The 27,062-nt window shown below is 42.0% G+C and overlaps 2 protein-coding genes across 2 annotated transcripts; both read right to left on the bottom strand.

The window, feature by feature from the left end:
- Window positions 1-370: 370 nt before the first annotated feature.
- entpd3 (ectonucleoside triphosphate diphosphohydrolase 3) lies at window positions 371-10,684 on the bottom strand. The gene is made up of 10 exons (XM_034554359.1): window positions 10,627-10,684; window positions 6,064-6,201; window positions 5,616-5,733; window positions 5,297-5,456; window positions 4,061-4,220; window positions 3,723-3,950; window positions 2,929-3,192; window positions 2,732-2,842; window positions 1,914-2,057; window positions 371-1,141 (listed from the first exon to the last, which is right to left on the bottom strand). The coding sequence occupies exons 2-10, from the start codon at window positions 6,196-6,198 to the stop codon at window positions 953-955; spliced, it is 1,509 nt and encodes a 502-aa protein (XP_034410250.1). The 5' UTR covers window positions 6,199-6,201; window positions 10,627-10,684; the 3' UTR covers window positions 371-952.
- A 1,551-nt stretch (window positions 10,685-12,235) lies between these two features.
- Window positions 12,236-25,067, bottom strand: LOC117745770 (ectonucleoside triphosphate diphosphohydrolase 3-like). The gene is made up of 11 exons (XM_034554300.1): window positions 24,995-25,067; window positions 20,441-20,709; window positions 18,599-18,736; window positions 18,151-18,268; window positions 17,595-17,754; window positions 16,205-16,364; window positions 15,890-16,117; window positions 15,092-15,355; window positions 14,895-15,005; window positions 14,063-14,206; window positions 12,236-13,358 (listed from the first exon to the last, which is right to left on the bottom strand). Exons 1-11 carry the CDS (start codon window positions 25,065-25,067, stop codon window positions 13,170-13,172), a joined length of 1,854 nt encoding a protein of 617 aa, XP_034410191.1. The 3' UTR covers window positions 12,236-13,169.
- Between the last annotated feature and the right edge of the window lie 1,995 nt (window positions 25,068-27,062).

Raw genomic sequence — 27,062 nt, forward strand, 5'->3', positions numbered from 1 at the left:
ATTGAACACCAAAAGTAATATACAAGTGAAATATATGTTTTTTTACATGAGAAAATTCCAATTGCACAGATGGTGCCCAAATGCCTATTTCGCCTAATTAATCTGTACTAAAACCTCTCTAACTTTGTTCTGCTTTGCTTTTTCAAAGTCAAACTTTGCAGAGAGACTGTTCACATAGTGTGCTATGATCAATGTGGTTTTTGACCTTTTGCTCTCCATCCTTTCAAGAGATAATCATCTTGAAAGTGCTTTTTTTCCTAGGCAAACCTGAACATTTGGCTGTCTTTCATCTTTATTTACTCTTAACCAGTAACAAATATACTAATATTCATACATCTGAAAAAAAGCACAAATGGGTTGCCTTTTTTATAACACCAACATTATTCAAATAGCCTTTGTGGTTGCTGAGATACACCTTTTTTAGTTTGGGTATGTTATTTCGAGCAAAAGGGGCCATGGCAAAGGGCCATCCTACTGTATGTAAAGAGAAACCCATTAAGTGCAATTACATGTATAATACAGAATCAATCAGTGAGTGAATAGCTCATGGTTTGCCTGAGGGTCCATGTCTGTAATCACACAATCGTAAATGCAGCGGCATTTTAAGATTGCACAATCTGCGACTAGTGGACATATCTGGGTTCCATTATATTATCTGTGCATCATTCATGTTTTAGGTTTTTTATAATGGCTCAATAAAACCAGTCACACAAGTGAAGCGAGCTCAAAGACTCAAAGTCAGGAGAAGGATACACAGCGAGAGGTTTTCATTTTGAGGCTTTTCCTTCGGTTTTCGTGAACTCTCATTATTGAAATTGAAGGCAGTAAATGGCTCGGGCTGAAAAAATACAGTGCCTAGGCAAATGCTGCTGTAGCCCGCTCCCACTACTTGCAGGTTGACAGCAGCCCCGAGGTTTACAATGGCAGAACAATTCCTTAGTGACTGAAACTCTCAGTAGCAAGCGCGAATGAGGAACACGAAAACAAAGACAACAGTTATGATTATTAGAGCTGAAAATAGAAAAATGAGGCCGACAAAGACAGGGTTGGTCAGGGGCGGGATTTCTTTCACTTCAGACGGGATCATGTTGGACATACTCAGCATGTAGCCCAAACTCCAAACTATGCTGGTTTTCTTCACCTGGAGAAAAGAGAGAAGAAGAGAAGACTGTATATGTCCATGCTGTACTTGGTATGTTTTCAGTATTGTGCATGCAGCTACTAGTATTGTCATGCATTTCTTGGGAAGTTGAGAATATGAAACAATCATTTATAGCGCATGGCAAAGATGGGTGTGTCTGTTTTGTAATTTCATCAAAAGGGATGTATCCCACCACCAGACTCCCAGGCACCCTGAAGACCCCAGGCAGCACAGCACACTACTCTCTTGTTGGAGAGACAGCCATTGAGGAACTCTTTTTTTGTGATCAAGTCTAAAGGGTAACTCCATTGCAATTCAGAAACTACGGCTGTTATGTGTGACTTTTTCATATTCTGCCTTTCTTTATGACTCATGACTGATAGACTGCGTGTCACAGATCAGGAATCCCCTTCTGTTGAGGGACTTCCATTGTGAAAGACGCTCCATAACCTCAGGCCGTAACAGAGCAATACATTGCCGGTCTTTCACTCTGGCCTCAACTTTTTAAATGCCAGGGAACCATCTTTAATGGGTCTCCATGGGTGGCCTCATTCACAATTGTTAAACGCTGTGCAATGCCTGTTCCTGAACATGACAACATATTGTCAGTTAAAGCATAGCAACTCTCATTAAATTGGCATATATATTTTCTGATGGCTATGTCTCATTTTGATCACATATGGGCGTTTAAATTTTTTTGCAATGCTAGATGAACACAGAGAATAAAAAGAGTGGATGTGAACTGGCTTTTCTTTTTTTTTTCTCAACCAACCTCTCTTTGGAAGTTAATGTTTTTCCAGGTCTCCTTGTCAAACTTGTATCCATCCGCCAGCATTGCGAAGACGTAGTGACCTGAATAACAGTAAGTCTTAAGGTAGTGATCAGAGATCATTTTCCTTTCCTCAGATGCCCTCAGCTGTAGGGAAGAGAAACAGAGACAAGTGTGGCCTGTGATTAGGAAGAAGAATGATGAAGCCGAACACTAATAACAAGATATCAATGTTGTAGTCGAGGTGATGATGAAACACTTTAAAATAAGGACAAGACATCATTTGTGATCAAGACTGATTTCTACAGTTAAAATGGGCTAGAATAAAATGTCGTCCCTCCAGATATGTCGAGGCCTGATATGCTGAAACATTTCTATAATGGGCCAAATAAAATAAGGCAGGAATATACTTGAAGTGCTTTTTTTCCGCCAGCTTGTTTAAAATCTCCAGACATCTTACTGATCATTATATAACACCAATCCTAATCTGTATTGTAATTGTAAAGTCTCTGTTTCAACAGAAACGCCAACACTAAATCAGACAGCATGACATGTTCTCACACAATCTGGCATACCTAAGCCAGAGGTTTTAAAACAGACAGAAAATGCTGTCTTCTGTTGAGTTCTCAGTGAGTAAAATGATTGTGAAATAGGGTTGACCTTTGGTACAGTTTGCTGCACCACTTAGTGTATAGAAAGATTTCCTTTTCTGCAGTATATGTTTTCTTCCTAAGTTCTCTTTGTTCTCTTCTCAGCCTCCTGTCCAACCTATTCTCCTCTTCTTTTTACTCTAGCTGTCTATACCGATTGGAAGAACTTACCACTGTCCAATGGGACTGGCAGAATTTCCTAACTGAGTTGTTGAACGTAATGAGATCTGTTGCTCCCTCATTCCCGAGCCCCCTCGCAGTGTAGAAGAACCCTGAATATGCCTGGCAGGAACAGAGGAGACACATCGTAAGTTCTTTGTCATCTTCATCTCCTTTCTTGTACGTGTTCTATTTGCACCACGTGTTACCATAAAATCTCCAACGACGGGTGGCTGCTCGACCCCATCGAAGGAACACTGGGGTGAGGAACACGTTTTGAAATCAAAGATGGACTTCACTAAGCTGCCACACTTGTCTGAGTTGGAGGTTCCCACCATGAAGAGTTCTCGATCTGGGTTGTAGTCCTTTGGCTTCTTTGTGCACTCTGTGTCATAAATTTCTGAGGCCATCATGGTGACGTTGTAACCTTCAGGGTAGCAGGGGTTAATAATGTAGGATGGGTCGGATGATTCCTGGAATGTTAAGAGGAGGAAGAAAATATCAAAATGGAGGCTCCGAAAAAGAGAGTGCCAAGAATAGACATGTGAGGATGAGATAAGAACAGTATTACTCATGCATTTACATACCCCATCTATCATGACTTATATACTCAAACTTTAAGCTAACATGTGATCCCAGGACCCTGCGGCAAATATATATCCATAACATATTCTCTCTACATAGCAGATTTCCACAGATACCTATAAACTGCCAGAAATAATGCATTTCTCGCAGATTAGCTTGACGACGTACACAGGTCGATCGATATTCTTTATGACATAATGCATTCTTGACTTGTCTCTTTGGGTGTTAGTAACTCCGGGACAGCAGTGTTCACTAATCAGTTCTTAACTGGGCATTAATGGATGTTGGCCTGCACATGCATGCAAAACAGCATACACTCCCACTGCCATGCTCACCCTCATGGTATGTGGAGGATAGGATTTTTTGTATTTCTTCTGAACACACACGCACACAGAAGACAGAAAAAAAAGGTGTGCACCTTCACTATTTTGTCCAGAATCCTCTTCCCAGCCTCATTTTTGCCATAGCAGAGGAAACTGTGTGTGTAGACATTGTAAGGGTAACCGTACAGTTTGACATGCAAGTAGTCAGGTCCCCTTAAATCCTCCTGGACTGCGAAGGCAATCTGTGTAGACGCTCCACCGAGGTCCATGGACCCTATCGTCTTTTCACCTTCGGGGTTTGCGTAGAGGTTCCAAAGGTTTTTCTACAAATATAATGGGAAAGGTCAGTATGTGTTCAGCCATGTAATGGCCCAGTTTTTACAGTCTTTACATTTATAGGGAGAAAGAAGTACACGTTGACCAGATGGATTACCGTTAGGAGGTTTCCCATGAGGTAGTTGACCGTGACCCACCCGTACAGACCTTCTTCTTGACCAGAAAGGATGGAAGCTTTTTGGAAGTTGAAAGGCAACGTGTTCAGGTATTCTCTGAGACTTCCCAGGATTTCATCGGACTTCTGTTCATCCTTCTCACTTAAAGCAAAGCAGAAAAAGCAAGAGAATTACAGATCTTACCTGAAACAGGAGTGGTGACAGAAATTGTTTCATATTTTGTTAAATACACATTACGTATTTATTTATTGTTCTCTTGCTGAGAGTTAGATAAGAACATTGATACTACTCTCATGGCTGTACGCTACATGTAAAGCTAGAGTTGGCCAGGAGATGGTTAGCTTAGCCTGATACTGGCTCCCTGTAAAATCAAGAATCACATTTAAATTCTTCTCCTCACCTACAAAGCCTTGATTGGTGATGCACCATCATATCTTAAGGAGCTTGTAGTACCATATTGCCCCACTAGAGAGCTGCACTCACTAAATGGGTACTCATGGTTCCTAGAGTCTTCAAATTCAGGACGGGAGCCAGAGCCTTTAGTTATCAAGCTCCTTTTATGGAACCAGCTTCCACTTTCAGTCCGGGAGGCAGACACAGTCACCTCATTTAAGAGTAGACTTAAGACTTTCCTCTTTAATAGCGCTTATAGTTAGGGCTGAATCAGGTTTGCCCTGGTCCAGCCCCTTGATATGCTGCTATAGGCTTATAGGCTGCTGCGGGATGTTTTAGGATACACTGAGCACCTATCTCCTCTTCTCTCTTTATTTATGGATACATTTACATCTCTCCATTGCACCTTACTAACTCTGCTTCCTCCCTGGAGTCTTTGTGTCTTCACGTCTCATAGGGTCCATTGGACCTGGCTGTGTCTGATACCTCCTGCCCGGTGAACCGGCCTCCTGCCATGGCCCCTGCTGATGCGCCCCCCCCCCCCCCTCCTCTTCTGTCTTCTCTTTTTTCCCTTTGAAAAGTTATTTTTGGGGAGTTTTTCCAGATCCGATGTGAGGTCCTGGGACAGGGATGTCATATGTGTACAGATTGTAAAGCCCTCCGAGGTATTGGGCTTCACAAAATAAACTGAATTGAATTGAATATAAAGACTGATGGGAAGAGGAAATAGAGAGGGCTTTGATCAAAAACATGTTGTGCATTAATGGGGTTAAATTGGTCTCATCCTTCCTCACTGAAGCTGACTTCTTGTCACTCTTTCTTACTGCAGCAGTCTCATTCCAGCAGTCGCTCCCAGAAAGAGAAGTGTGGTTTTGTGTTTTTCAACAGGAATGGCTTTTGTGACGTTGCGCATGCATTCACGGAATCCATTCCACGAGGCTTCATCTTTCTGTGGGTCAACTTTCATCTCCGAGATACCAGCACCTGTGGGCACGAGGCACAATCTAAAATTGTCTCCTTTAAGCACAGGCACTGGAAAACAATAAATGTTAAGCGAAGATTGACGGAGTATTTCAAAATGTGTTCCGTTTGGCTTTTACTTTTCTCTGCAATGCTGCATTTGGTGCGGAGACAATGACTCACCAGAAACGCGACAGTTGATTATCTCGGTCACAACTCCTGTTTCATTCTGCTTCTCCCCCGGCCACTCGTACAGGTGCACATTGGAACGTGATGAGCCGGAGTCTATCACTATGCCATACTGCAGAGAGGGGTACAAAACAAAGATAATCATGTTCCAGGGTCACATTTGTTCTATCTGATTGCACTTATTATATTGATTAGTAAATTATTTAAAATTCCTATTAATATGGCAAAGAGCTGATAATATAAAGATTGAATTAACCTACAGAGAGGCCACTGCGACCCTCACCACCCCTTTAAATTACACAGCACCAAGCTGACTGATGAGAAAACCTTTCAACTTGACCCTGACATCTGGATAACATCTTGGCCCACATTCACAACTGAAAGTGGGTGGGAGCTGAAGTATGTGTTAGGTGTACTATTATGTGTACATATACATATTCACCTCTAAGCTGTACTCTTTGAACTTCCACGTGTCCTGGATGACAGCAACAGCAACAAGGGCAGCAATGCTGGCCAAAAGTAGAAGCAGCACTCCTGCTATGCGACACTTGTAGCCCATTTGCTTTTTAGAACCCATTTCCTGTTGGCATGAAATGGATTTGGAAAAAAAAAAAGAAGTGCTTTCCTAAAAGCATTGTAGCTCTCAAAGTGATGACACATGAAGCGGTTTGAAAAGTGATGATGAGCAATAAAAGTACACTTTATTTACTTTAAGATTTAAAAAAAGAATTGGCAGGCAGTGTTAAAAGTATTGATGTGGTGAGCAATACCATCAGGTTTATCGAACACATTAAAGGAAAGGAAGTAGAATCAGGAGGGAAAACTGTGGATCGTGATTGGCTGAATAGTTGTTTTCTCAGTTTCTCAGAAATGCTTACTTTTTTTTAATCATGGACAATGATAACCAGATACTTCCCACATATTGTCGTATTGTATATTTAAACTTGATCTAGAACTAAATTACACCATCTGACATAAGATTGCTGCCACACGTTTTGTGCCAAACCTTTTCTGACAGATTTGAAGAAACCTTCAGTACGAAAACTGATATTGAAAAGAAACACACATGATGATAATTTCCAGAAAATGGAATAAATAAACATGACCTGTCAGAAACTGCTCTGTTTGAGTTTCAAATGTATACTCAATGAGCACAAACAATGTTTCATGCCAGATCCACCAGATGTGTGCTTGAATGGAGAAAAGCTACAGTGGGTTAATGATTCTAGAACCAAGATTGTTGGTCTTTCATCTGAATCTACTATTTATGATATTAACATTTCTTTAACTTGCATTTTTATGTATAAGTTACTTTTTTAGGTGAAGGAGATATTTCTGATAATTTCAAGACCTTCAAAGTTAATTCACAGATTCATTCTTACTCAACTCCTCCTATGAATCGCCACCTTAACGTGGTGGAGGAGTTAGAGTGGCTCAGTGATCCTGAGAGCTATGTTGTCCGGGGCATCAGCCCCTGGTAGGGTCTCCCAAGGCAAACAGGTCTCGGGGGAGAGCCCAGACTAAGAGTGGTTAAAAAAACCCTGATGAATAGCAGTTTTTTTTTTCTTTCTGTGGCCGGAAGGTCATCGGTTTTGTCGTGGCGGCAACCCGAGAACCCGGTGGTGGACACTGGGGGTGAGGCAAGCCGTCAAACTGAAGAAGGAGGCCTTCCGGGCCTGGCTGGCCCAGGTGTCTCCTGAAGCAGCTGACGGGTACCGGCGGGCCAGAAGGGCTGCAGCTGCGATGGTCGCGGAGGCTAAAACTTGGGCATGGGAGGAGTTCGGGGAGGCCATGGAGAAGGACTTTCGGTTGGCCTCAAGGAAGTTCTGGCAAACCATCCGACGGCTCAGGAAGGGAAAGCAGGGTCTACCCCAGGCTGTTCTCAGCAGGGGGGGGGAACTGCTGACCCGGACTGGGGACATCGTCGGGTGGTGGAAAGAGCACTTTGAGGAACTCCTAAACCCGGCCAACATGTCCCCCGGAGAGGGGGCAGCGCCGTAAGACTTTGGGGTGGTTTCACCCATATCCCTGGCAGAGGTCGCTAAGGTAGTCAAAAAGCTCCTTGGTGGCAAGGCGCCAGGGGTGGATGAGATCCGCTCTGAGATGCTGAAAGCGCTGGACATTGTTGGGCTGTCTTGGTTGACACGCCTTTTCAGTGTCGCATGGGGGTCAGGAACAGTGCCCATGGACTGGCAGACCGGGGTGGTGGTTCCCATCTTCAAGAAGTGCTCGAACTATTGTGGTATCACACTGCTCAGCCTCCCGGGAAAAGCTTATGCCAGGGTGCTGGAAAGGAGGCTCCGACCGTTTGTCGAACCTCGGATTCAAGACGAAAAAGTGCGGATTCCGTCCCTGTCGTGGAACAGTGGACCAGCTCTTTACCCTCGCAAGATTACTGGAGGGGTCCTGGGAGTTTGCCCAACCAGTTTACATGTGCTTTGTAGACCTGGAGAAGGCTTTCGACCGGGTCCCTCGGGGGTTTTTGTGGGGGGGCTGCGGGAGTATGGGGTGCCGGACCCGTTGGCACGGGCCATCCGGTCTCTGTACGCCTGCAGTAGGAGCTGTGTTCGTATCCTTGGTAGTAAGTCAGACACGTTCCCGGTGGGTGTTGGCCTCCGCTAGAGCTGCCCTTTATCACCGGTCCTGTTCGTGACCTTCATGGACAGGATATCTAGGCGCAGCCAGGGGGCGGAGAGGATCTGGTTCGGGAGTCTCGGGATCGCCTCTCTGCTGTTCGCGGATGATGTGGTCCTGTTTGCCTCCTCGGACCGTGACCTCCAGCATTCACAGGGGCGTTTTGCAGCCGAGTGCGAAGCGGCAGGGATGAGAGTTAGCACCTCCAAATCTGAGGCCATGGTGCTCTGCCGGAAACCGGCGGATTGCTCCCTCCAGGTGGGGACAAACTGCCTACCCCAAGCGAGGGTTCAAGTATCTTGGGGGTCTTGTTCACGAGTGAGGGTAAGGTGGAGCGGGAGATCGACAGGCGGATCAGTGCGGCTGCAGCAGTAAAACAGGCGCTGTACCGGTCCGTCTTAGTGAAGAGGGAGCTGAGCCGGATGTCAAAGCTCTCCATTTACTGGTCCGTCTACGTTCCAACCCTCACCTATGGTCACGAACTCTGGGTCGTGACCGAAAGAACGAGATCTCGGATACAAGCGGCCGAAAAGAGCTTCCTCCGTAGGGTGGCCGGGCTCAGCCTTAGAGATAGGGTAAGGAGCTTGGAGTCGAGTCGCTGCTCCTTCGTGTCGAAAGGAGTCAGCTGAGGTGGTTCGGGCATCTAGTCGGGATGCCTTCTGGACGCCTCCCATTAGAGGTTTTCCAGGCACGTCCAACTGGTAGGAGGCCCCGGGGAAGACCGAGGACACGCTGGAGGGATTATATCTCCCGGCTGGCCTTGGAACGCCTCGGGATCCCCCAGAATGAGCTGGAAAGTGTTGCGGGTGAGAGGGAGGCATGGGTCGGCCTGCTGAACCTGCTGCCACCCCAACCCGACCCCGGATAAGCGGCTGATAATGGATGGATGGATTCTTACTCAACTCATAAATCTTCACATCTTCATCCTCCTAAATTACTGACTAGAAGAGGTCATTTTTCTATTATATTTTGGGGAACCAAATTATGGAAAGATTTTTCCCACCTAACAAAGAAATGTCATTCTATAAAATGTTTCAAAAATTGCTTAAAAGAAAGTCTAATTGCTGTTTTGTGAGAGTTTTTTTATGGATTAGTGTTCATGTCTTTCTTGTTTTAGCTGTTATATCAAAATGTTTAGCTGTTTCACTCATGTGGGGAATGCTACAGGGGTATAATCTAATATCCCTGAACGAATGCAAGCCTTGCTCACTTTCACATGCTCACACTTGCTCACACATGCCTACACAGACTCGATATAATTACAATATTTTTCTTTCTTTCTTTTCTTTCTTTCTTTCTTTTTACTTTTGTTGTCCATCTTATGCATTTTTCATTTTATGTTTGTAAATTTGTAAAATTTTAAATATGATATAGGTGGAGGCTTCAAATAAGCCCAGTTGTCTTTTTGTCTCTTCCTGCACTGTGATATTCATTTATCTCTGTTGTGATTTTTATTTTATTGTTTGAATTGTGCAAATAAAAAAAAATAATAAAAAAATATCGGACATGCATTTCTCAACATAGTAATTGCAAACTTGTGTCAAGCACCAGCTGATAGGCAGTGCTGTCTCAGCCTGGTTTATTATGGAACCGTTTTTCCTGCTTTTAAGCTTCTTTTAAAGCTGCCTAAACCCCTCAAAACGTATTTGTCTCCTCCATTGCATTGTCAGCAGTCGGTAACCAAACCGCAGTGACATCATTTGTTTTTCGTTTACATCACAGCTGATAAGAGTTGCCACAGAAACCTCAGGTAAAAACATGTAGGGAAAAGCTGCTCGACGAGGTGTGATTACAACCTGTGCCTCACACATATGCGGCTGAACTTGGCCAACAAATACCCAACTAGCAATATTATTAATATACTGTGTGTATGGGGTAGGAAGTAATATTTATGATTAACTGACCTAATCATTTAAAGAAAGACTTAAAAAGTAAATTAAAATGAATTGCTCAGTTTTTAACATCAGTGTCCTGTTGCTTAAACAATGTCAGCGACTGTCCATAACAATAATAATAAAGAACTTTGAGTGGTCGGAAGACTAGAAAAGTGTGATACAAGTACAGTCCAATTACCATTTAATAGTGAATAGTTTCGACTCTAAAACAATAGTCAAACAGAGGAAGCAGCAAGTCTACCCCTTAAGTTCCTATTGCTAGATTCTACACTGACATCACCCACATGATCCCTTCAAGTAGATTTGCACATGTTGTTTCATTTGCTTGTAGAGACTGGTCCTCATGAGGGCGAAGGAGGGAAACACGCCCATATCATACAACACAGTACATCAATTGACACAATGAAACTACTGTTACCTGGTATATAAATGTGTGCGAGAGAGCGAGAGAGAGAAGAAGTGTTTGTATATATTACCTTCAAGAGCTGGTTTGTAGATCCTAGTTGAGGAGCTGTTGTACCCCAACAAAACAGAGAGTGGAGGGAGAGAGGGAACGTGGGAGGGGCGTTGTCTACAAACTCCAGTTTTCACCACTCCCACCACACCAGTCAAGAGGAGCAACCAAGCCCATCAGAGGCCATGAATGATGCAAGACTCACTGTCCTAGCTCACTGTCTGTGTGCAAGGATTAGGCACGGACACAGGTTTGTGTGCATGTGTATGTTTGTGTGCATGTGTATGTATGAAACAATGTGAGAAGAGAGAGGGGAGCGATGGTAAAGTTAATTGATGCAATCAATAAGATAAAGTGCATTGTGTCTGAGTATCTGCTGCACTTGCACAATATCATACAACAGCGACAAAAGGTACAGTTAGAGAGATAATTATTATCAAAACAGGACCAATACAGTCAGTGCATTACATAATAATTCAATTCAGTTTATTTTGTACAGCCCCAAATCAGAAATTAGCCTCAGAGGGCTTTACAATCTTTACACACAAGACATCCCTGCCCCAGGTCCTCACATCGGATATGGAAATAATCCCCAAAAAACAGCAACAAAACTTTCACAGGGAAAAAGGGAAGGGGCGATGCTCATCAGCAGGGCCATGGCAGGAGGCAGGGCCATGTAGGCAGGGGGCCGGCCCACCAGGCAGGAGTTATCCAGAAGGAGGCCGGACCAATAAGGCCAGAACCTTGAAGCAGGAGCAAGGGGTCAGGACCCAGACACAGCCAGGTCCAATGAGTCTTATGAGGCGGGAAAGCACAAAGACTCCGGGGAAGAAGTAGGGTTAGTAATGTTGAATAGAGAGATGTAAATTCATCCATAAGGAGAGAGAGAAGAGGAGAGAGGAGCTCAGTGTATCCTAAATGTCCCCCAGCAGCCTATATAGCAGCATATCTAGGGGCTGGACCAGGGCAAACCTGATTCAGCCCTAACTATAAGCGCTATCAAAGAGGAAAGTCTTTAGTCTACTCTTAAATGTGGTGACTGTGAATCATGCGTAATCATCTCCACTTCAAGAACAACAAAAACGCTGAAAAAGTGTGTGCACCTCTGTGCCTGTCCACAGCTAATGTTGCATTGCAGCGGTGTTAGTTATGGTCTCAGGGTTCTGAGTCCGACCCAAACTGACCAAGTGGAGCGCATACCGAAAAGCTCAACAGAACCTGTTATAAGAGAGAGAAAGAGATAGACAGGGAAATAGAAATACAATATGTATCCAACACTCCCAGGGATGGAACAATACAATATTTGTATTTAATGGGAACAATTACACATAGAACTGTTGTCACACTGTATCAATGTCAGTGACTTCTAAGAATATTAAATGTATCTTGTATTTCTATTGATTGTTTGCAAATTGCCTGTAGAAAAATGACTTAATGTAACATATAGCAAAATCACAATGATACATTGGCACATAGCACATTCAATACATTGTGTAATTCTGGTTTTCAGCGATGGGTGAGCAGCTTTATATGATGTGCCATTTTGTTTAATGTCTTGTTAAATCAGTGTGCCATATCAACATTAAGGTTACTATTAAGTTTAGTTATGACACCACAACAAAACATCAATCTCCAAAGGGTCTGTTGTTTTATTTTTTATTATTTCATTCAATGTGCATCTCCCAAAATCAGGACATTCGTATTATATATTGGAAATGATTAACCTCTTGACCCTCCTCCAGTCTTGTTTTGGATCTTGATCTTGACCGTCCTCCAATTAACAATAAACTTGATGCATTCTATTAAGAAGGGCCCACGTAGTAGCCAAACAGAGGCAGAGTAGGGCGGGTCTTCAAAAAACAAGACTTCATTCACATCAAACTACCGTAAATAACAAGCCATCACTTTCCAATGACAAGGGAAGAGGTAATTCTTCATGCAGAAAAGAGGTGCATGCACTCCCTTGCACACATTGGTAAAGCTACCTTATGAAAATAGTGGTACTTGTGCCAAAGAATGCCTATCCCTGATATACAGTATACAGTATATAATATAAAACACTTAAAGGGCCTCGGCAAAGGGCAATCCTACTGTGTGTAAAGAGAAATCCATAAAGTGCAATTACATGTGTAATACAGAATTAATCAGTGAGTGAATAGCTCATGGTTTACCTGGTCCATGTCTGTAATCACACAATTGTAAATGCAGCGGCATTTTAAGATTGCTCAATCTGCGACTAGTGGACATATCTGGGTTCCATTATATTATCTGTGCATCATTCATGTTTTAGGTGTTTTATAATGGCTCAATAAAACCAGTCACACAAGTGAAGCGAGCTCAAAGACTCAATGTCAGGAGAAGGATACACAGCGGGAGGTTTTCATTTTGAGGCTTTTCCTTCGGTTTTCGTGAACTCTCATTATTGAATTTGAAGGCAGTAAATGGCTTGGCCTGAAAAAATACAGTGCCTAGGCAAATGCTGCTGTAGCCCGCTCCCACTACTTGCAGGTTGACAGCAACCCCGAGGTTTACAATGGCAGAACAATTCCTTAGTGACTGAAACTCTCAGTAGCAAGCGCGAATGAGGAACACGAAAACAAAGACAACAGTTATGATTGTTAGGGCTGAAAATAGAAAAATGAGGCCGGCAAAGACAGGGTTGGTCAGGGGGGGGATTTCTTTCACTTCAGACGGGATCATGTTGGACATACTCAGCATGTAGCCCAAACTCCAACCTATGCTGGTTTTCTTCACCTGGAGAAAAGAGAGAAGAAGAGAAGACTGTATATGTCCATGCTGTACTTGGTATGTTTTCAGTATCGTGCATGCAGCTACTAGTATTGTCATGCATTTCTTGGGAAGTTGAGAATATGAAACAATCATTTATAGCTCTTGGCAAAGATGGGTGTGTCTGTTTTGTAATTTCATCAAAAGGGATCACAGCACACTACTCTCTTGTTGGAGAGACAGCCATTGAGGAACTCTTTTTTTGTGATCAAGTCTAAAGGGTAACTCCATTGCAATTCAGAAACTACGGCTGTTATGTGTGACTTTTTCATATTCTGCCTTTCTTTATGACTCATGACTGATAGACTGCGTGTCACAGATCAGGAATCCCCTTCTGTTGAGGGACTTCCATTGTGAAAGACGCTCCATAACCTCAGGCCGTAACAGAGCAATACATTGCCAGCCTTTCACTCTGGCCTCAACTTTTTAAATGCCAGGGAACCATCTTTAATGGGTCTCCATGGGTGGCCTCATTCACAATTGTTAAACGCTGTGCAATGCCTGTTCCTGAACATGACAACATATTGTCAGTTAAAGCATAGCAACTCTCATTAAATTGGCATATATATTTTCTGATGGCTATGTCTCATTTTGATCACATATGGGAGATGAACACAGAGAATAAAAAGAGTGGATGTGAACTGGCTTTTCTTTTTTTTTTCTCAACCAACCTCTCTTTGGAAGTTAATGTTTTTCCAGGTCTCCTTGTCAAACTTGTATCCATCCGCCAGCATTGCGAAGACGTAGTGACCTGAATAACAGTAAGTCTTAAGGTGTTGATCAGAGATCATTTTCCTTTCCTCAGATGCCCTCAGCTGTAGGGAAGAGAAACAGAGACAAGTGTGGCCTGTGATTAGGAAGAAGAATGATGAAGCCGAACACTAATAACAAGATATCAATGTTGTAGTCGATGATGATGATGAAACACTTTAAAATAAGGACAAGACTTCATCTGTGATCAAGACTGATTTCTACAGTTAAAATAGGCTAGAATAAAATGTCGTCCCTCCAGATATGTCGAGGCCTGATATGCTGACACGTGTCTATAATGGGCAAAATAAAATGTGGCAGAAATATACTTGAAGTGCTTTTTTTCCGCCAGCTTGTTTAAAATCTCCAGACATCTTACTGATCATTATATAACACCAATCCTAATCTGTATTGTATTTGTAAAGTCTCTGTTTGAACAGGAGCGCCAACACTAAATCAGACAGCATGACATGTTCTCACACAATCTGGCATACCTAAGCCAGAGGTTTTAAAACAGGTATTTATGCCTTCGAGAAAAAACTGTCTTCTGTTGAGTTCTCAGTGAGTAAAATGATTGTGAAATAGGGTTGACATTTGGTACAGTTTGCTGCACCACTTAGTGTATAGAAAGATTTCCTTTCCTGCAGTATATGTTTTCTTCCTAAGTTCTCTTTGTTCTCTTCTCAGCCTCCTGTCCAACCTATTCTCCTCTTCTTTTTACTCTAGCTGTCTATACCGATTGGAAGAACTTACCACTGTCCAATGGGACTGGCAGAATTTCCTAACTGAGTTGTTGAACGTAATGAGATCTGTTGCTCCCTCATTCCCGAGCGCCCTCGCAGTGTAGAAGAACCCTGCGTATGCCTGGCAGGAATAGAGGAGACACATCGTAAGTTCTTTGTCATCTTCATCTCCTTTCTTGTATGTGTTCTATTTGCACCGCGTGTTACCATAAACTCTCCAACGACGGGTGGCTGCTCGACCCCATCGAAGGAACACTGGGGTGAGGAACACGTTTTGAAATCAAAGATGGACTTCACTAAGCTGCCACACTTGTCTGAGTTGGAGGTTCCCACCATGAAGAGTTCTCGATCTGGGTTGTAGTCCTTTGGCTTCTTTGTGCACTCTGTGTCATAAATTTCCGAGGCCATCATGGTGACATTGTAACCTTCAGGGTAGCAGGGGTTAATAATGTAGGATGGGTCGGATGATTCCTGGAATGTTAAGAGGAGGAAGAAAATATCAAAATGGAGGCTACAAAAAAGAGAGTGCCAAGAATAGACATGTGAGGATGAGATAAGAACAGTATTACTCATGTATTTACAGACCCCATCTATCATGACTTATATACTCAAATGTTAAGCTAACATGTGATCCCAGGACCCTGCGGCAAATATATATCCATAATATATTCTCTGTACATAGTATATTTCCACAGATACCTATAAACTGCCAGAAATAATGCATTTCTCGCAGATTAGCTTGACGACGTACACAGGTCGATCGATATTCTTTATGACATAATGCATTCTTGACTTGTCTCCCTTTGGGTGTTAGTAACTCCGGGACAGCAGTGTTCACTAATCAGTTCTTAACTGGGCATTAATGGATGTTGGCCTGCACATGCATGCAAAACAGCATACACTCCCACTGCCATGCTCACCCTCATGGTATGTGGAGGATAGGATTTTTTGTATTTCTTCTGAACACACACACACAGACAGAAGACAGAAAGAAAAGGTGTGCACCTTCACTATTTTGTCCAGAATCCTCTTCCCAGCCTCATTTTTGCCATAGCAGAGGAAACTGTGTGTGTAGACATTGTAAGGGTAACCGTACAGTTTGACATGCAAGTAGTCAGGTCCCCTTAAATCCTCCTGGACTGCGAAGGCAATCTGTGTAGACGCTCCACCGAGGTCCATGGACCCTATCGTCTTTTCACCTTCGGGGTTTGCGTAGAGGTTCCAAAGGTTTTTCTACAAATATAATGGGAAAGGTTCTTCTTTTTCTTTACATTTAAAGGGAGTACACGTTGACCGGATGGATTAGTGTCAGCGTCTTACCGTTAGGAGGTTTCCCATGAGGTAGTTGACCGTGACCCACCCGTACAGACCTTCTTCTTGACCAGAAAGGATGGAAGCATTTTGGAAGTTGAAAGGCAACGTTTTCAGGTATTCTCTGAGACTTCCCAGGATTTCATCTGACTTCTCTTCATCCTTCTCACTTAAAGCAAAGCAGAAAAAGCAAGAGAATTACAGATCTTACCTGAAACAGGAGTGGTGACAGAAATTGTTTCATATTTTGTTAAATACACATTACTTATTTATTTATTGTTCTCTTGCTGAGAGTTAGATAAGAACATTGATACTACTCTCATGGCTGTACGCTACATGTAAAGCTAGAGTTGGCCAGGAGATGGTTAGCTTAGCCTGATACTGGCTCCCTGTAAAATCATGAATCACATTTAAATTCTTCTCCTCACCTACAAAGCCTTGATTGGTGATGCACCATCATATCTTAAGGAGCTTATAGTACCATATTGCCCCACTAGAGAGCTGCACTCACTAAATGGTTACTCATGGTTCCTAGAGTCTTCAAATTCAGGACGGGAGCCAGAGCCTTTAGTTATCAAGCTCCTTTTACGGAACCAGCTTCCACTTTCAGTCCGGGAGGCAGACACAGTCACCTCATTTAAGAGTAGACTTAAGACTTTCCTCTTTAATATCACTTATAGTTAGGGCTAAATCAGGTTTGACCTGGTCCAGCCCCTTGATATGCTGCTATAGGCTTATAGGCTGCTGCGGGATGTTTTAGGATACACTGAGCACCTATCTCCTCTTCTCTCTTTATTTATGGATGAATTTACATCTCTCCATTGCACCTTACTAACTCTGCTTCCTCCCCGGAGTCTTTGTGACTTCACGTCTCATAGGGTCCATTGGACCTGGCTGTGTCTGATGCCTGGTGAGCCGGCCTCCTCCCATGGCCCCTGCTGATGTGCCCCGCCCCCCCTCCCTCCTCTCTACCTCCTTCTGTTTCATGGATTGTCGAGGTCCAATTATACATTGTCATATTCATGTAATGTGTTTATGTAACTCTGTAATGCTGTTCATTCTGTACACATGACATCTATTGCTTCTGTCCATCCGGGGAGAGGGATCCTCCTCTGTTGCTCTCCTGAAGGTTTCTTCCCTTTTTTTCCTGTCAAAGGTTATTTTTGGAGATTTTTCCTGATCCAATGTGAGGTCCTGGAGAGGGATGTCATATGTGTGCAAATTTGTAATTTGTGATATTGGGCTATACAAAATAAACTGAATTGAATTGAATTGAATTTAAAGACTGAAGGGAAGAGGAAATCGAGAGGTCTTTGATCAAAAACATGTTGTGCATTAATGGGGTTAAATTGGTCTCATCCTTCCTCACTGAAGCTGACTTCTTGTAAAATTTTCTTACTGCAGCAGTCTCATTCCAGCAGTCGCTCCCAGAAAGAGAATTGTGGTTTTGTGTTTTTCAACAGGAATGGCTTTTGTGACGTTGCGCATGCATTCACGGAATCCATTCCACGAGGCTTCATCTTTCTGTGGGTCAACTTTCATCTCTGAGATACCAGCACCTGTGGGCACGAGGCACAAGCTAAAATTGTCTCCTTTAAGCACAGGCACTGGAAAACAATAAATGTTAAGCGAAGATTGACGGAGTATTTCAAAATGTGTTTCGTTTGGCATTTACTTTTCTCTGCATTCTTCGATTATAACTCTACTCCTACATTTTTATTTTAGAATCTTTTCATGCATTTTTTTCATCACTCAATTCTAGAAAATGTAGAACTTTTAGTTAAACTTTTAGTTAAACTTTTAGTTAAACTTTACTGTTGCATGTACTAAAATACCAGGAGCTGCTTTTGCTAAGTGGCAACCTCTGCCTTACAAATCACCAGACAGATACAATAATTAAAAATGTTTTACTATTACACACCAAAGCTGCATTTGGTGCGGAGACAATGACTCACCAGAAACGCGACAGTTCATTATCTCGGTCACAACTCCTGTTTCATTCTGCTTCTCCCCCGGCCACTCGTACAGGTACACATTGGAACGTGATGAGCCGGAGTCTATCACTATGCCATACTGCAGAGAGGGGTACAAAACAAAGATAATCATGTTCCAGGGTCACATTTGTTCTATCTGATTGCACTTATTATATTGATTAGTAAATTATTTTAAATTCCTATTAATACGGCAAAGAGCTGATAATATAAAGATTGAATTAACCTACAGAGAGGCCACTGCGACCCTCACCACCCCTTTAAATTACACAGCACCAAGCCGACTGATGAGAAAACCTTTCAACTTGACCCTGACATCTGGATAACATCTTGGCCCACATTCACAACTGAGAGTGGGTGGGAGCTGAAGTATGTGTTAGGTGTACTATTACGTGTACATGTACATATTCACCTCTAAGCTGTACTCTTTGAACTTCCACGTGTCCTGGATGACAGCAACAGCAACAAGGGCAGCAATGCTGGCCAAAAGTAGAAGCAGCACTCCTGCTATGCGACACTTGTAGCCCATTTGCCGTTTAGAAGCCATTTCCTGTTGGCAAGAAATAGGTTTAAAAAAAAAAAAAAGTGTTTCCCTAAAAGCATTGTAGCTCTCAAAGTGATGACACACGAAGCGGTTTGAAAAGTGATGATGAGCAATAAAAGTACACTTTATTTACTTCAAGATTTAAAAAAAGAATTGGCAGGCAGCGTTAAAAGTATTCATGTGGTGAGCAATACCATCAGGTTTATCGAACACATTAAAGGAAAGGAAGTAGAATCAGGAGGGAAAACTGTGGATCGGGATTGGCTGTCTGAATAGTTGTTCTTTTTTTAAATTATGGATAATGATAACCAGATACTTTAGTCCCACATATTGTCGTATTGTATATTTAAACTTGATGTAGAACTAAATTACACCATCTGACATAAGATTGCTGCCACACTTCACTATTGCACAAAACCTACTGGGCAGGGAAAATCTGCCGATGAAGATTAATGCACTCGTTTTGTGCCGAACCTTTTCTGACAGCTTTGAAGAAACAGCAAGAGCTTCAGTACAAAAACTGATATTGAGGAGAAACACACATGATGACAATTTCCAGAAAATGGAATAAATAAACATGACCTGTCATAAAGTACTCTGTTTGAGTTTCAAATGTATACTCAATGAGCACAAACAGTGTTTCAATGCCAGATCCACCAGATGTCTGCTTGAATGGAGAAAAGCTACACTGGGTTAATGATTCTCAGAACCAAGATTGTCGTTCTTTCATCTGCATCGTACATGCATTTCTCAACATAGTAATTGCAAACTTGTGTCAAGCTCCAGCTGATATGCAGTGCTGTCTCAGCCTGGTTTATTATGGAACCGTTTTTCCTGCTTTTAAGCTTCTTTTAAAGCTGCCTAAACCCCTCAAAACGTATTTGTCTCCTCCATTGCATTGTCAGCAGTCGGTAACCAAACCGCAGTGACATAATTTGTTTTTCGTTAACATCACAGCCGTTAAGAGTTGCCACAGAAACCTCAGGTAAAAACATGTAGGGAAATGCTGCTTGACAAGGTGTGATTACAACCTGACTGACAACAAGCGTGCCTCACACATATGCGGCTGAACTTGGCCAACAAATACCCAACTAGCAACATTATTAATATACTGTGTGTATGGGGTAGGAAGTAATATTTATGATTAACTGACAAAAAAAAAGAAGAAATTCTAAAAATGAATTGCTCAGTTTTTAACATCAGTGTCCTGTCCTGTGTAAAACAAGTCAAATTAGAGCAAAGCAACAATAAGTGTACTTGTATACGATATTAGATATTGATATTAGATATTACACAGTTGCATATTCACTTGATACAACACTCACAGTGTACAATATTCCATACATATGGGTTATCTAGTGTAAACACAACACAAAAAACACACACACACAAACACACAATGTTAACAAAATACACAGCGCAAAAAAAGTAGTTGTTTTGTTTAACGATAGTCAAACAGAGGAAGCAGCAAGTCTACCCCTTAAGTTCCTATTGCTGTAGATTCTACACTGACATCACCCACATGATCCCTTCAAGTAGATTTGCACATGTTGTTTCATTTGCTTATAGAGACTGGTCCTCATGAGGGCGAAGGAGGGAAACACGCCCAGTACATGACACAATGAAACTACTGTTACCTGGTATATAAATTTGCATGCATGTATGTGTGTGAGAGAGAGAGAGAGAGAGAAAAAAGTGTTTGTATATTACCTTGGAGAGCTGGTTTGTAGATCCGAGTTGAGAGTGGGAGTGAGATGGCTCTGAAGAAGGGATGAGGAAACACAGCAGGAAACAGGGGAGCAGCAAAGGCTGGGAGAGAGAGAGAGAGGAAGGGAGTGTGCTGTGAGGGGGAGAGAGAGATAAGAGTGGTTGGCTCTCAGGAGCAGGAGCTGTTGTACCCCAACAAAACAGAGAGTGAGGGAGAGAGGGAATGGGAGGGGCATTGTCTACAAACTCCAGTTCAGTTCCAGTTTTCACCACTCCCACCACAGCAGTCAAACGGAGCAACCAAGCCCATCAGAGGCCGTGAATGATGCAAGACTCGCTGTCCTCTCTCACTGTCTGTGTGCAAGGATTAGGCACAGACACAGGTTTGTGTGCATATGTATGAAACAATGTGAGAAGAGAGAGGGGGAGCGATGGTATTAGTTAATTGATGCAATCAATAAGATAAAGTGCATTGTGTCTGAGTATCTGCTGCACTTGTTATCACAAAGTCAGCTCTTATTGGATAGGTCGGAATTGTAGGCACGATGAAAAGCAAAGGATTAAGCACTGTATCAACGATCAAGGATGTGTTGGTACCTGCTAGCTTCCCATTCCATGTTGAGCTCAAGTTTTCACCGAGGAAATTATGAGTCATTAATCTAACTAAGTACTGCACAAAGAATGGAGCATGTTGATTCTTTTTTGTTTGTTTTGCTTAAAGAGACAGACAGTGAAGGGCTGAAAACGCATCTGTGTGTGCGTGCACGCGCGTGTACTTTGGAATACATTCGTGGATAGTCCTCAAAACTAGTCCAGAGAGTGATTTGTTTTTGAATTCATAATTCAGGAGTCAATAAGCAGTCACATAGCTACACCTTATCTACCGTTCCTATTTACCAACCTGGTCTTTTATGTTTATCTGCAACAATTAGTCCCAATGCAGGAAGTTGTCACGGCCGCAAAAACCTGTAAATTCAACCAAGAGCACAATGTTCTCCTGACCTCATAGAGGCACTCCACAAAGTAAAGTCACTAATCACAAATAAAACAGTGGTAGAATATCTCCTGTGGCTCGTTGGAGTGCTTCCCATCTCTGTGGCTGCTTCATAGATCCAGTGGATTCTTGGGTGGTCTTCTAGTATCTAAGAAGAAACTGATGGGGCCAGTCAAAGTGAATTACAAGTCGGATTCAATGCTCAGTGAATAAAGATAACTTATTTTTAGCTGCCTAAAGTGAGACCTGAAACCCACTGGTCTGAGTGAACTGCATAGACAGGACGCTGAAAATTAGATTTGCACCGAGAGAGGAAATAGAAGAAAGGCAGAGAGCTCCTACTTCAAAGCCTCCTGTATACAGATTACATACCAGTGGTCATTTTCTACTAACCTGAGGTGTGTTCATCCGAGTATTGCTGGATATGATTCATGTATATGGGTGCTGCTGCTGCTGTACCAAGTTATATTCTGGCAACCTGAATGTCAGACATACATTTGGACAAACATGTAAGGTACCAGGAAGCATGGAAGGAGTTGGGGCTGAACAATCACATTATGTCATCTTATGTTATAGACATACTAATATGACTGCTCTTCTGCATCACGTTACTAAACAACAATTGTGTGGCCTGATGTGCATGCACTACAAACAGGACCTAAAAAAACATTGTTCCACAGTGGCACTAGTGGTCAGTCGTATCTTAAACTAAATCGGATCATTTGCATCAGCAAATAAAATTTTAAAAATTAGGAAATGTTTTTACGTTTTACTGAACATATGCTTTAGTTGCTAAATGTTCTAAATATGTCTGCAAAACCTTTGTTTTAATTTATTTTTTTCACCTCAAATAATCAGACGTGGCAACTAAAGCATATCTTTGTGGTGTTTGTTAATAATCCAGGCTTTGTTGAAACTATTGTGAATATATCAAACTCTGAGTGAGCTCTGCATTATGTCGCATAGAACTGTGTGCTGACTGTACCAATTATACCCAGGGGTGGAATAATTAGATTACTCTGTTTTTTTGCACATACTTGTACTTTATTGTACTTTTACTAGCATTTATTTTGGTCTCAAGTATTATACTTCACTACATTTGCATCTGTTAAATAGTCCAATCAAAAGTCCAATCAAAAAGTCATGATAAACTGTGATGATGGAGCAAAAGAAAGGAGAGCAATCAGCAGCTGCAGCACAGAATAAGCTGCAGGTGTGTCAGCGACACTTCAGGTAGGATGGTCAATGTTCACTGGCTGATTGGCAGGAGGTGTGGTCACAACCAGGCCGGGGCTCGCAGTGTCTGAACAGGACATTAATGCATAATTAATAGAGAATGACATCCTTATGGGGAAGGTAAACGTTGTTGTACCTTGGCATCGGTAAAAAAAAGGGTTGCATCTACCTTCACAGTTTTTATGCTGTATTCTGTATTTTTAATGATAAAAAGCTCCAATGATTTTCCCTGTACTGTACTTATCAATGCATTAATCATTCTGCACAAACTGATTTTTCCAAATGCTATTATGGTCTCTATATGATCTTGGCAGTAAAGCTTTGATACTCATATAAACATTTCCATATTATAATTAATAGATACAGTTAAGCTAAGTCTCCGATAGCTGTGTTGTTATTCAATGAGCTATTTATCAAACATGTAGCCTATTGAATATATCTCATGTGATGGTAAAAGTAAAATGTATCAACTTCACTCTCTGACATCCAAGTTTTGCAGCTGCTCAAAGTTTTGTTGCCAAGCGTACTGGCAGATAATCAATAATTGGACATTATTTGGTGTTGTTCGTTTGAGCAAACTATACACTAACTACTAAAAACTAAAATATGATATAACAGTTTTCATTTACTTGCTGTAAGAAAATACAAACTTTGAAAAAAGAACACACTTTAAAATGCGCAGACTTCCCGGTGTTCTCGTTAAAGTCTGAACTGGTGATGATAATTAGCCTTCTTAACAACCGAGTGCCCACAACATTACATTAGGACTGGTGCTAGTCCGTTGAGAATTAGAAAGCTGCCCAGAGAAGTTCTCTGTAATTGTCTGTATCTAGTGCGGTGCTTTCAAAATGCAGTAAACACCCCCTTTAATATCTGTCGCAGCCCAAGGAGGAAATGCTGTGGCCTTGTGGCCAGATCAATTAAAGGCACTCCAAATCCGCAGAAAGACCTTGGTCTTAGCTTTTCAAATACCTCAATTTGAGCAATGGTTGATAATTGGGTTGCCCATGTGTTATCCCATCTCTCTCTCAATTGATTTCTGGCTCTGTTAATGTTTGTTCTTGTACTTTCATTTGGCATAGTGCTCAACGTCTGCCTAATCCCTTGCACTCACTGCCCCACAACCACATTATAAATACAATGTAGTTAGTTTGATGTGTTCTATAAACAACATTATTTGACAGCTTTTTAAAATAGATCCTATTCTGCGGCCGTGCTATGGGAATGTATTTGCTGTAATTTTATATCATGATGCTATCAAACTTGTTGCATAGTTATAAAAATGTATAACAAGAAGACACTCAGGTCACAGTTAGGAAGCAAAAATGTGTCTGCATCCTGTCTAATGAGGGTATCTCAGCTCTGAAGAGGTGGTTAAGTATTAACAGAAAAAGTGATAGACAAGATACTTGCATGTATGTACTGTACATATACACACATCACACATAATGCCATATTGGTATAAAAGGATCCATTAAGCCTAATGTGTGGGTTTCTGATGTGTGGGCAAGAGCACTTTCAACTACGACCTCTCAATTTTTCCACCCCCTTCTCCCCTTAAACTCAACTCATCACTGTAGAACACTATACATAATATAACAAACGCTCTCTTCCGCCACTGATATTACAGAGAGACATCCCCAGAAAAGATGTAACACAACCCCATATCTCTTGCATACTAAAGCTGTGAAATAACACTCATCACACTGCTATTGAATTATCAAAACGGAAACACTTATCCTAACATAATTGTAAGTATTAGTGTTAACAGAAATCAGTGCACAGTTCAACACAAGGCATTAAATGCTGGCCATGTAATGTGATCTCTCAGGTCTCAAGTGTAATTGTTACTGCAGATTTGGTTATGTGCTGATGGCTGCTGGATTGTTATGTTTTCCCATCTGATGCCTCCCAAGTGAAAACATGTCTGTGGCCAGCATTCAACCAATAACCTCAAATGATAGATGTTTGAGAGCTGCTCGCTTTGTATGCGGCAAATAGTTGAGCTGACATCATGTGTTGGACTGGATTATATCACTGGGACTTCCGATAACGCCTTTTGCATCATCCAGGCTCAATGGGACCTTTCAGCAACTGATACAACTGGGATTTCCTTTCTTTTTGTTGTGTCCAATGTGGATGTGAATAGGCCCAAACTTTAAGAATAGAAACCATAATGGCAGTACTATCAGTTTAGACATAACTTTGAATGTGTCAACAGGTACATCCACTCAACACACAAATAGAGCAACATTGTATTTACAGAGCACATATCAAAGATGTGTTGGACACGCAAAGGGCAAGCCGTGTATTAGTGTTCATCTCACTGGTGTCACTGTCATAGTTGTGGCTCATCCAGTGCGGCTGTCTGTTGGTAGAAGGCGTGACAACATCTCCCATGGCAGCCTGTGTGGTGTCGCCCTCTTGTGGGCGAACTAAGCAACTTTGCAAGAAGATTTGTTGTTGCAGAAGCATTGCTACGCAAATACACTCTATATTTGAGGGAGAGCAACACTAAAGCCTGGTCAAATTGCTTGAAGAATTAAAGACTGCGAATGTGTTTCGGTAACACTACGGCACACAAACAGATGTGAGTACTGTAATGATTAGTTCATAAGGCAGTGATTGTTATTAATATATGTGAATGGAAATAATGACTATACTTTCACGGAGCGGGACTAACAACTTATTCATTATTAGGTTACTTAATCCTTTTACTGCTACTCTTTTTGTGCATCCTCATCATGCCGAGCAATTGGGATGTACTAGGTGATACCTCATGCCTTGTGATTATGACAAGCAAGCTATATATATATATATATATATATATATACATGGATCAGTACGGACAGTCAGTGTCCTGATGAGGACACTGACTGTCCGTCATATGTGGTTGTTATGGCAGCGCAGTGATGGAGACTGTTGCAAGGTTGGTGGTAGGTGGGAACCATCTGCAAAAATAAATACATAATGTCCTCGTAAACCTGTGTATGAAATGCAGGTCGTTGGCGTCGCATGCAGAGAGGAAAGCCAGGTGTTGAGGCTCACTCAGCAAGCCACGGAAACACCCCATTCTGCGGCAGAGAGATGGGACGTCTCTCACTGCGGGACTTTTTCGAACACGTTAAAGAGAAGTCCCAGTTGTAACAGTTTGGGCTGCTGTTTCTGAATGCCATTTGTAACAAGATGAAAACAGTCAGTAATAACGTGACCAAAGATTCTTATTTTGGATTTGAAAAAATAATTCCCCCTAATTGCATCTGTCCCTCTATGTGCCTTTAGGAATTGACATTCCACACAATAACCACAGTGAAGAGGGTCATGTAAAAGCCCATATTTTACTTGTATGGTCAGGTGCATTGTCACAAGCACTTGAACTGTACCATCATCCAAATGTACAGTTTTGTCTGAAAAAACAGGCAATATGACCTTGTCATACCGTGACCTTGTGTTTTACAGATCAAACTAATAAAAATATTTTTGAATAAAGTGAATGGGCAAGCCAATACCGTTGACTATAATCAGGGGCTAAGAATTAATCTAATACTGAATCCTCATTTGTATTTATAGAACGCACGCCTTTGTCCTTAGGGATTAGGATGCTCAGAGAAGGCTGAGCGGCACAGCGTTGATTGTGTGTTTGTGTGTGTGCACTCGTAAGTATTAGTTTGTGGGGCCCAGAAACAGGGAGCCCACCAATGGTATGGGGCCCTCCTTCCCCGTGGGGCCCAACAAGGTGGGCCCCACACCATTTTTGATTTAAATGAGCTCAGGAAATGAGCTCTCTACTGCCCTAGTGGTGTAAGGGTGCTGGTGCAGCAGCTACACACACTTCCTGTAGTGTGTATCATTTTAGCCAATAAGAGGCCTCCTTTAAATCTCGCGAGATTTCAGGTAAAGTCTCATTGAACCGTTCTCGTGAGATCTCATGACTGATCCAGAGCCATGATGGAGACAGCTAACCAGGAGCTTCTTCTCTACGGTAGGTTTACTTTATTAGTATGACTTTGTTCATTTGATTTGTTTCTTGCTCTGAACACAGTTTTGTTGTAACTGTAGCACAACAGGTTCTCCTTTATTAAGATATTATTAAGATAGTACCACTTTAAACAGATCGCTAGCTGCTAATGCTAGTTATATATGTTAGCTATGGATCAGTAGCTGCTAACCTTAGGCTACAGTGTTAGACTGTTAGCTACTAATGTTGTTACACTTAAGCTATCGATCAGGGGAACTAGTTAAAAAGCACAATGTTTACATGTATTCATTATTATATGTATGTATATATTGTATATGTATTATAGACAAGAAGCCAGTCTGTGAACATGTGAGCTGCGTGGTGGTTGTTATTCACCTCTCTGGGTTTGGTGCACTAGTTACACAGCAGTGTACTGA

Source organism: Cyclopterus lumpus, chromosome 16 (genome assembly GCF_009769545.1).
Source record: "Cyclopterus lumpus isolate fCycLum1 chromosome 16, fCycLum1.pri, whole genome shotgun sequence".
NCBI classification, from domain to species: Eukaryota; Metazoa; Chordata; class Actinopteri; order Perciformes; family Cyclopteridae; genus Cyclopterus; species Cyclopterus lumpus.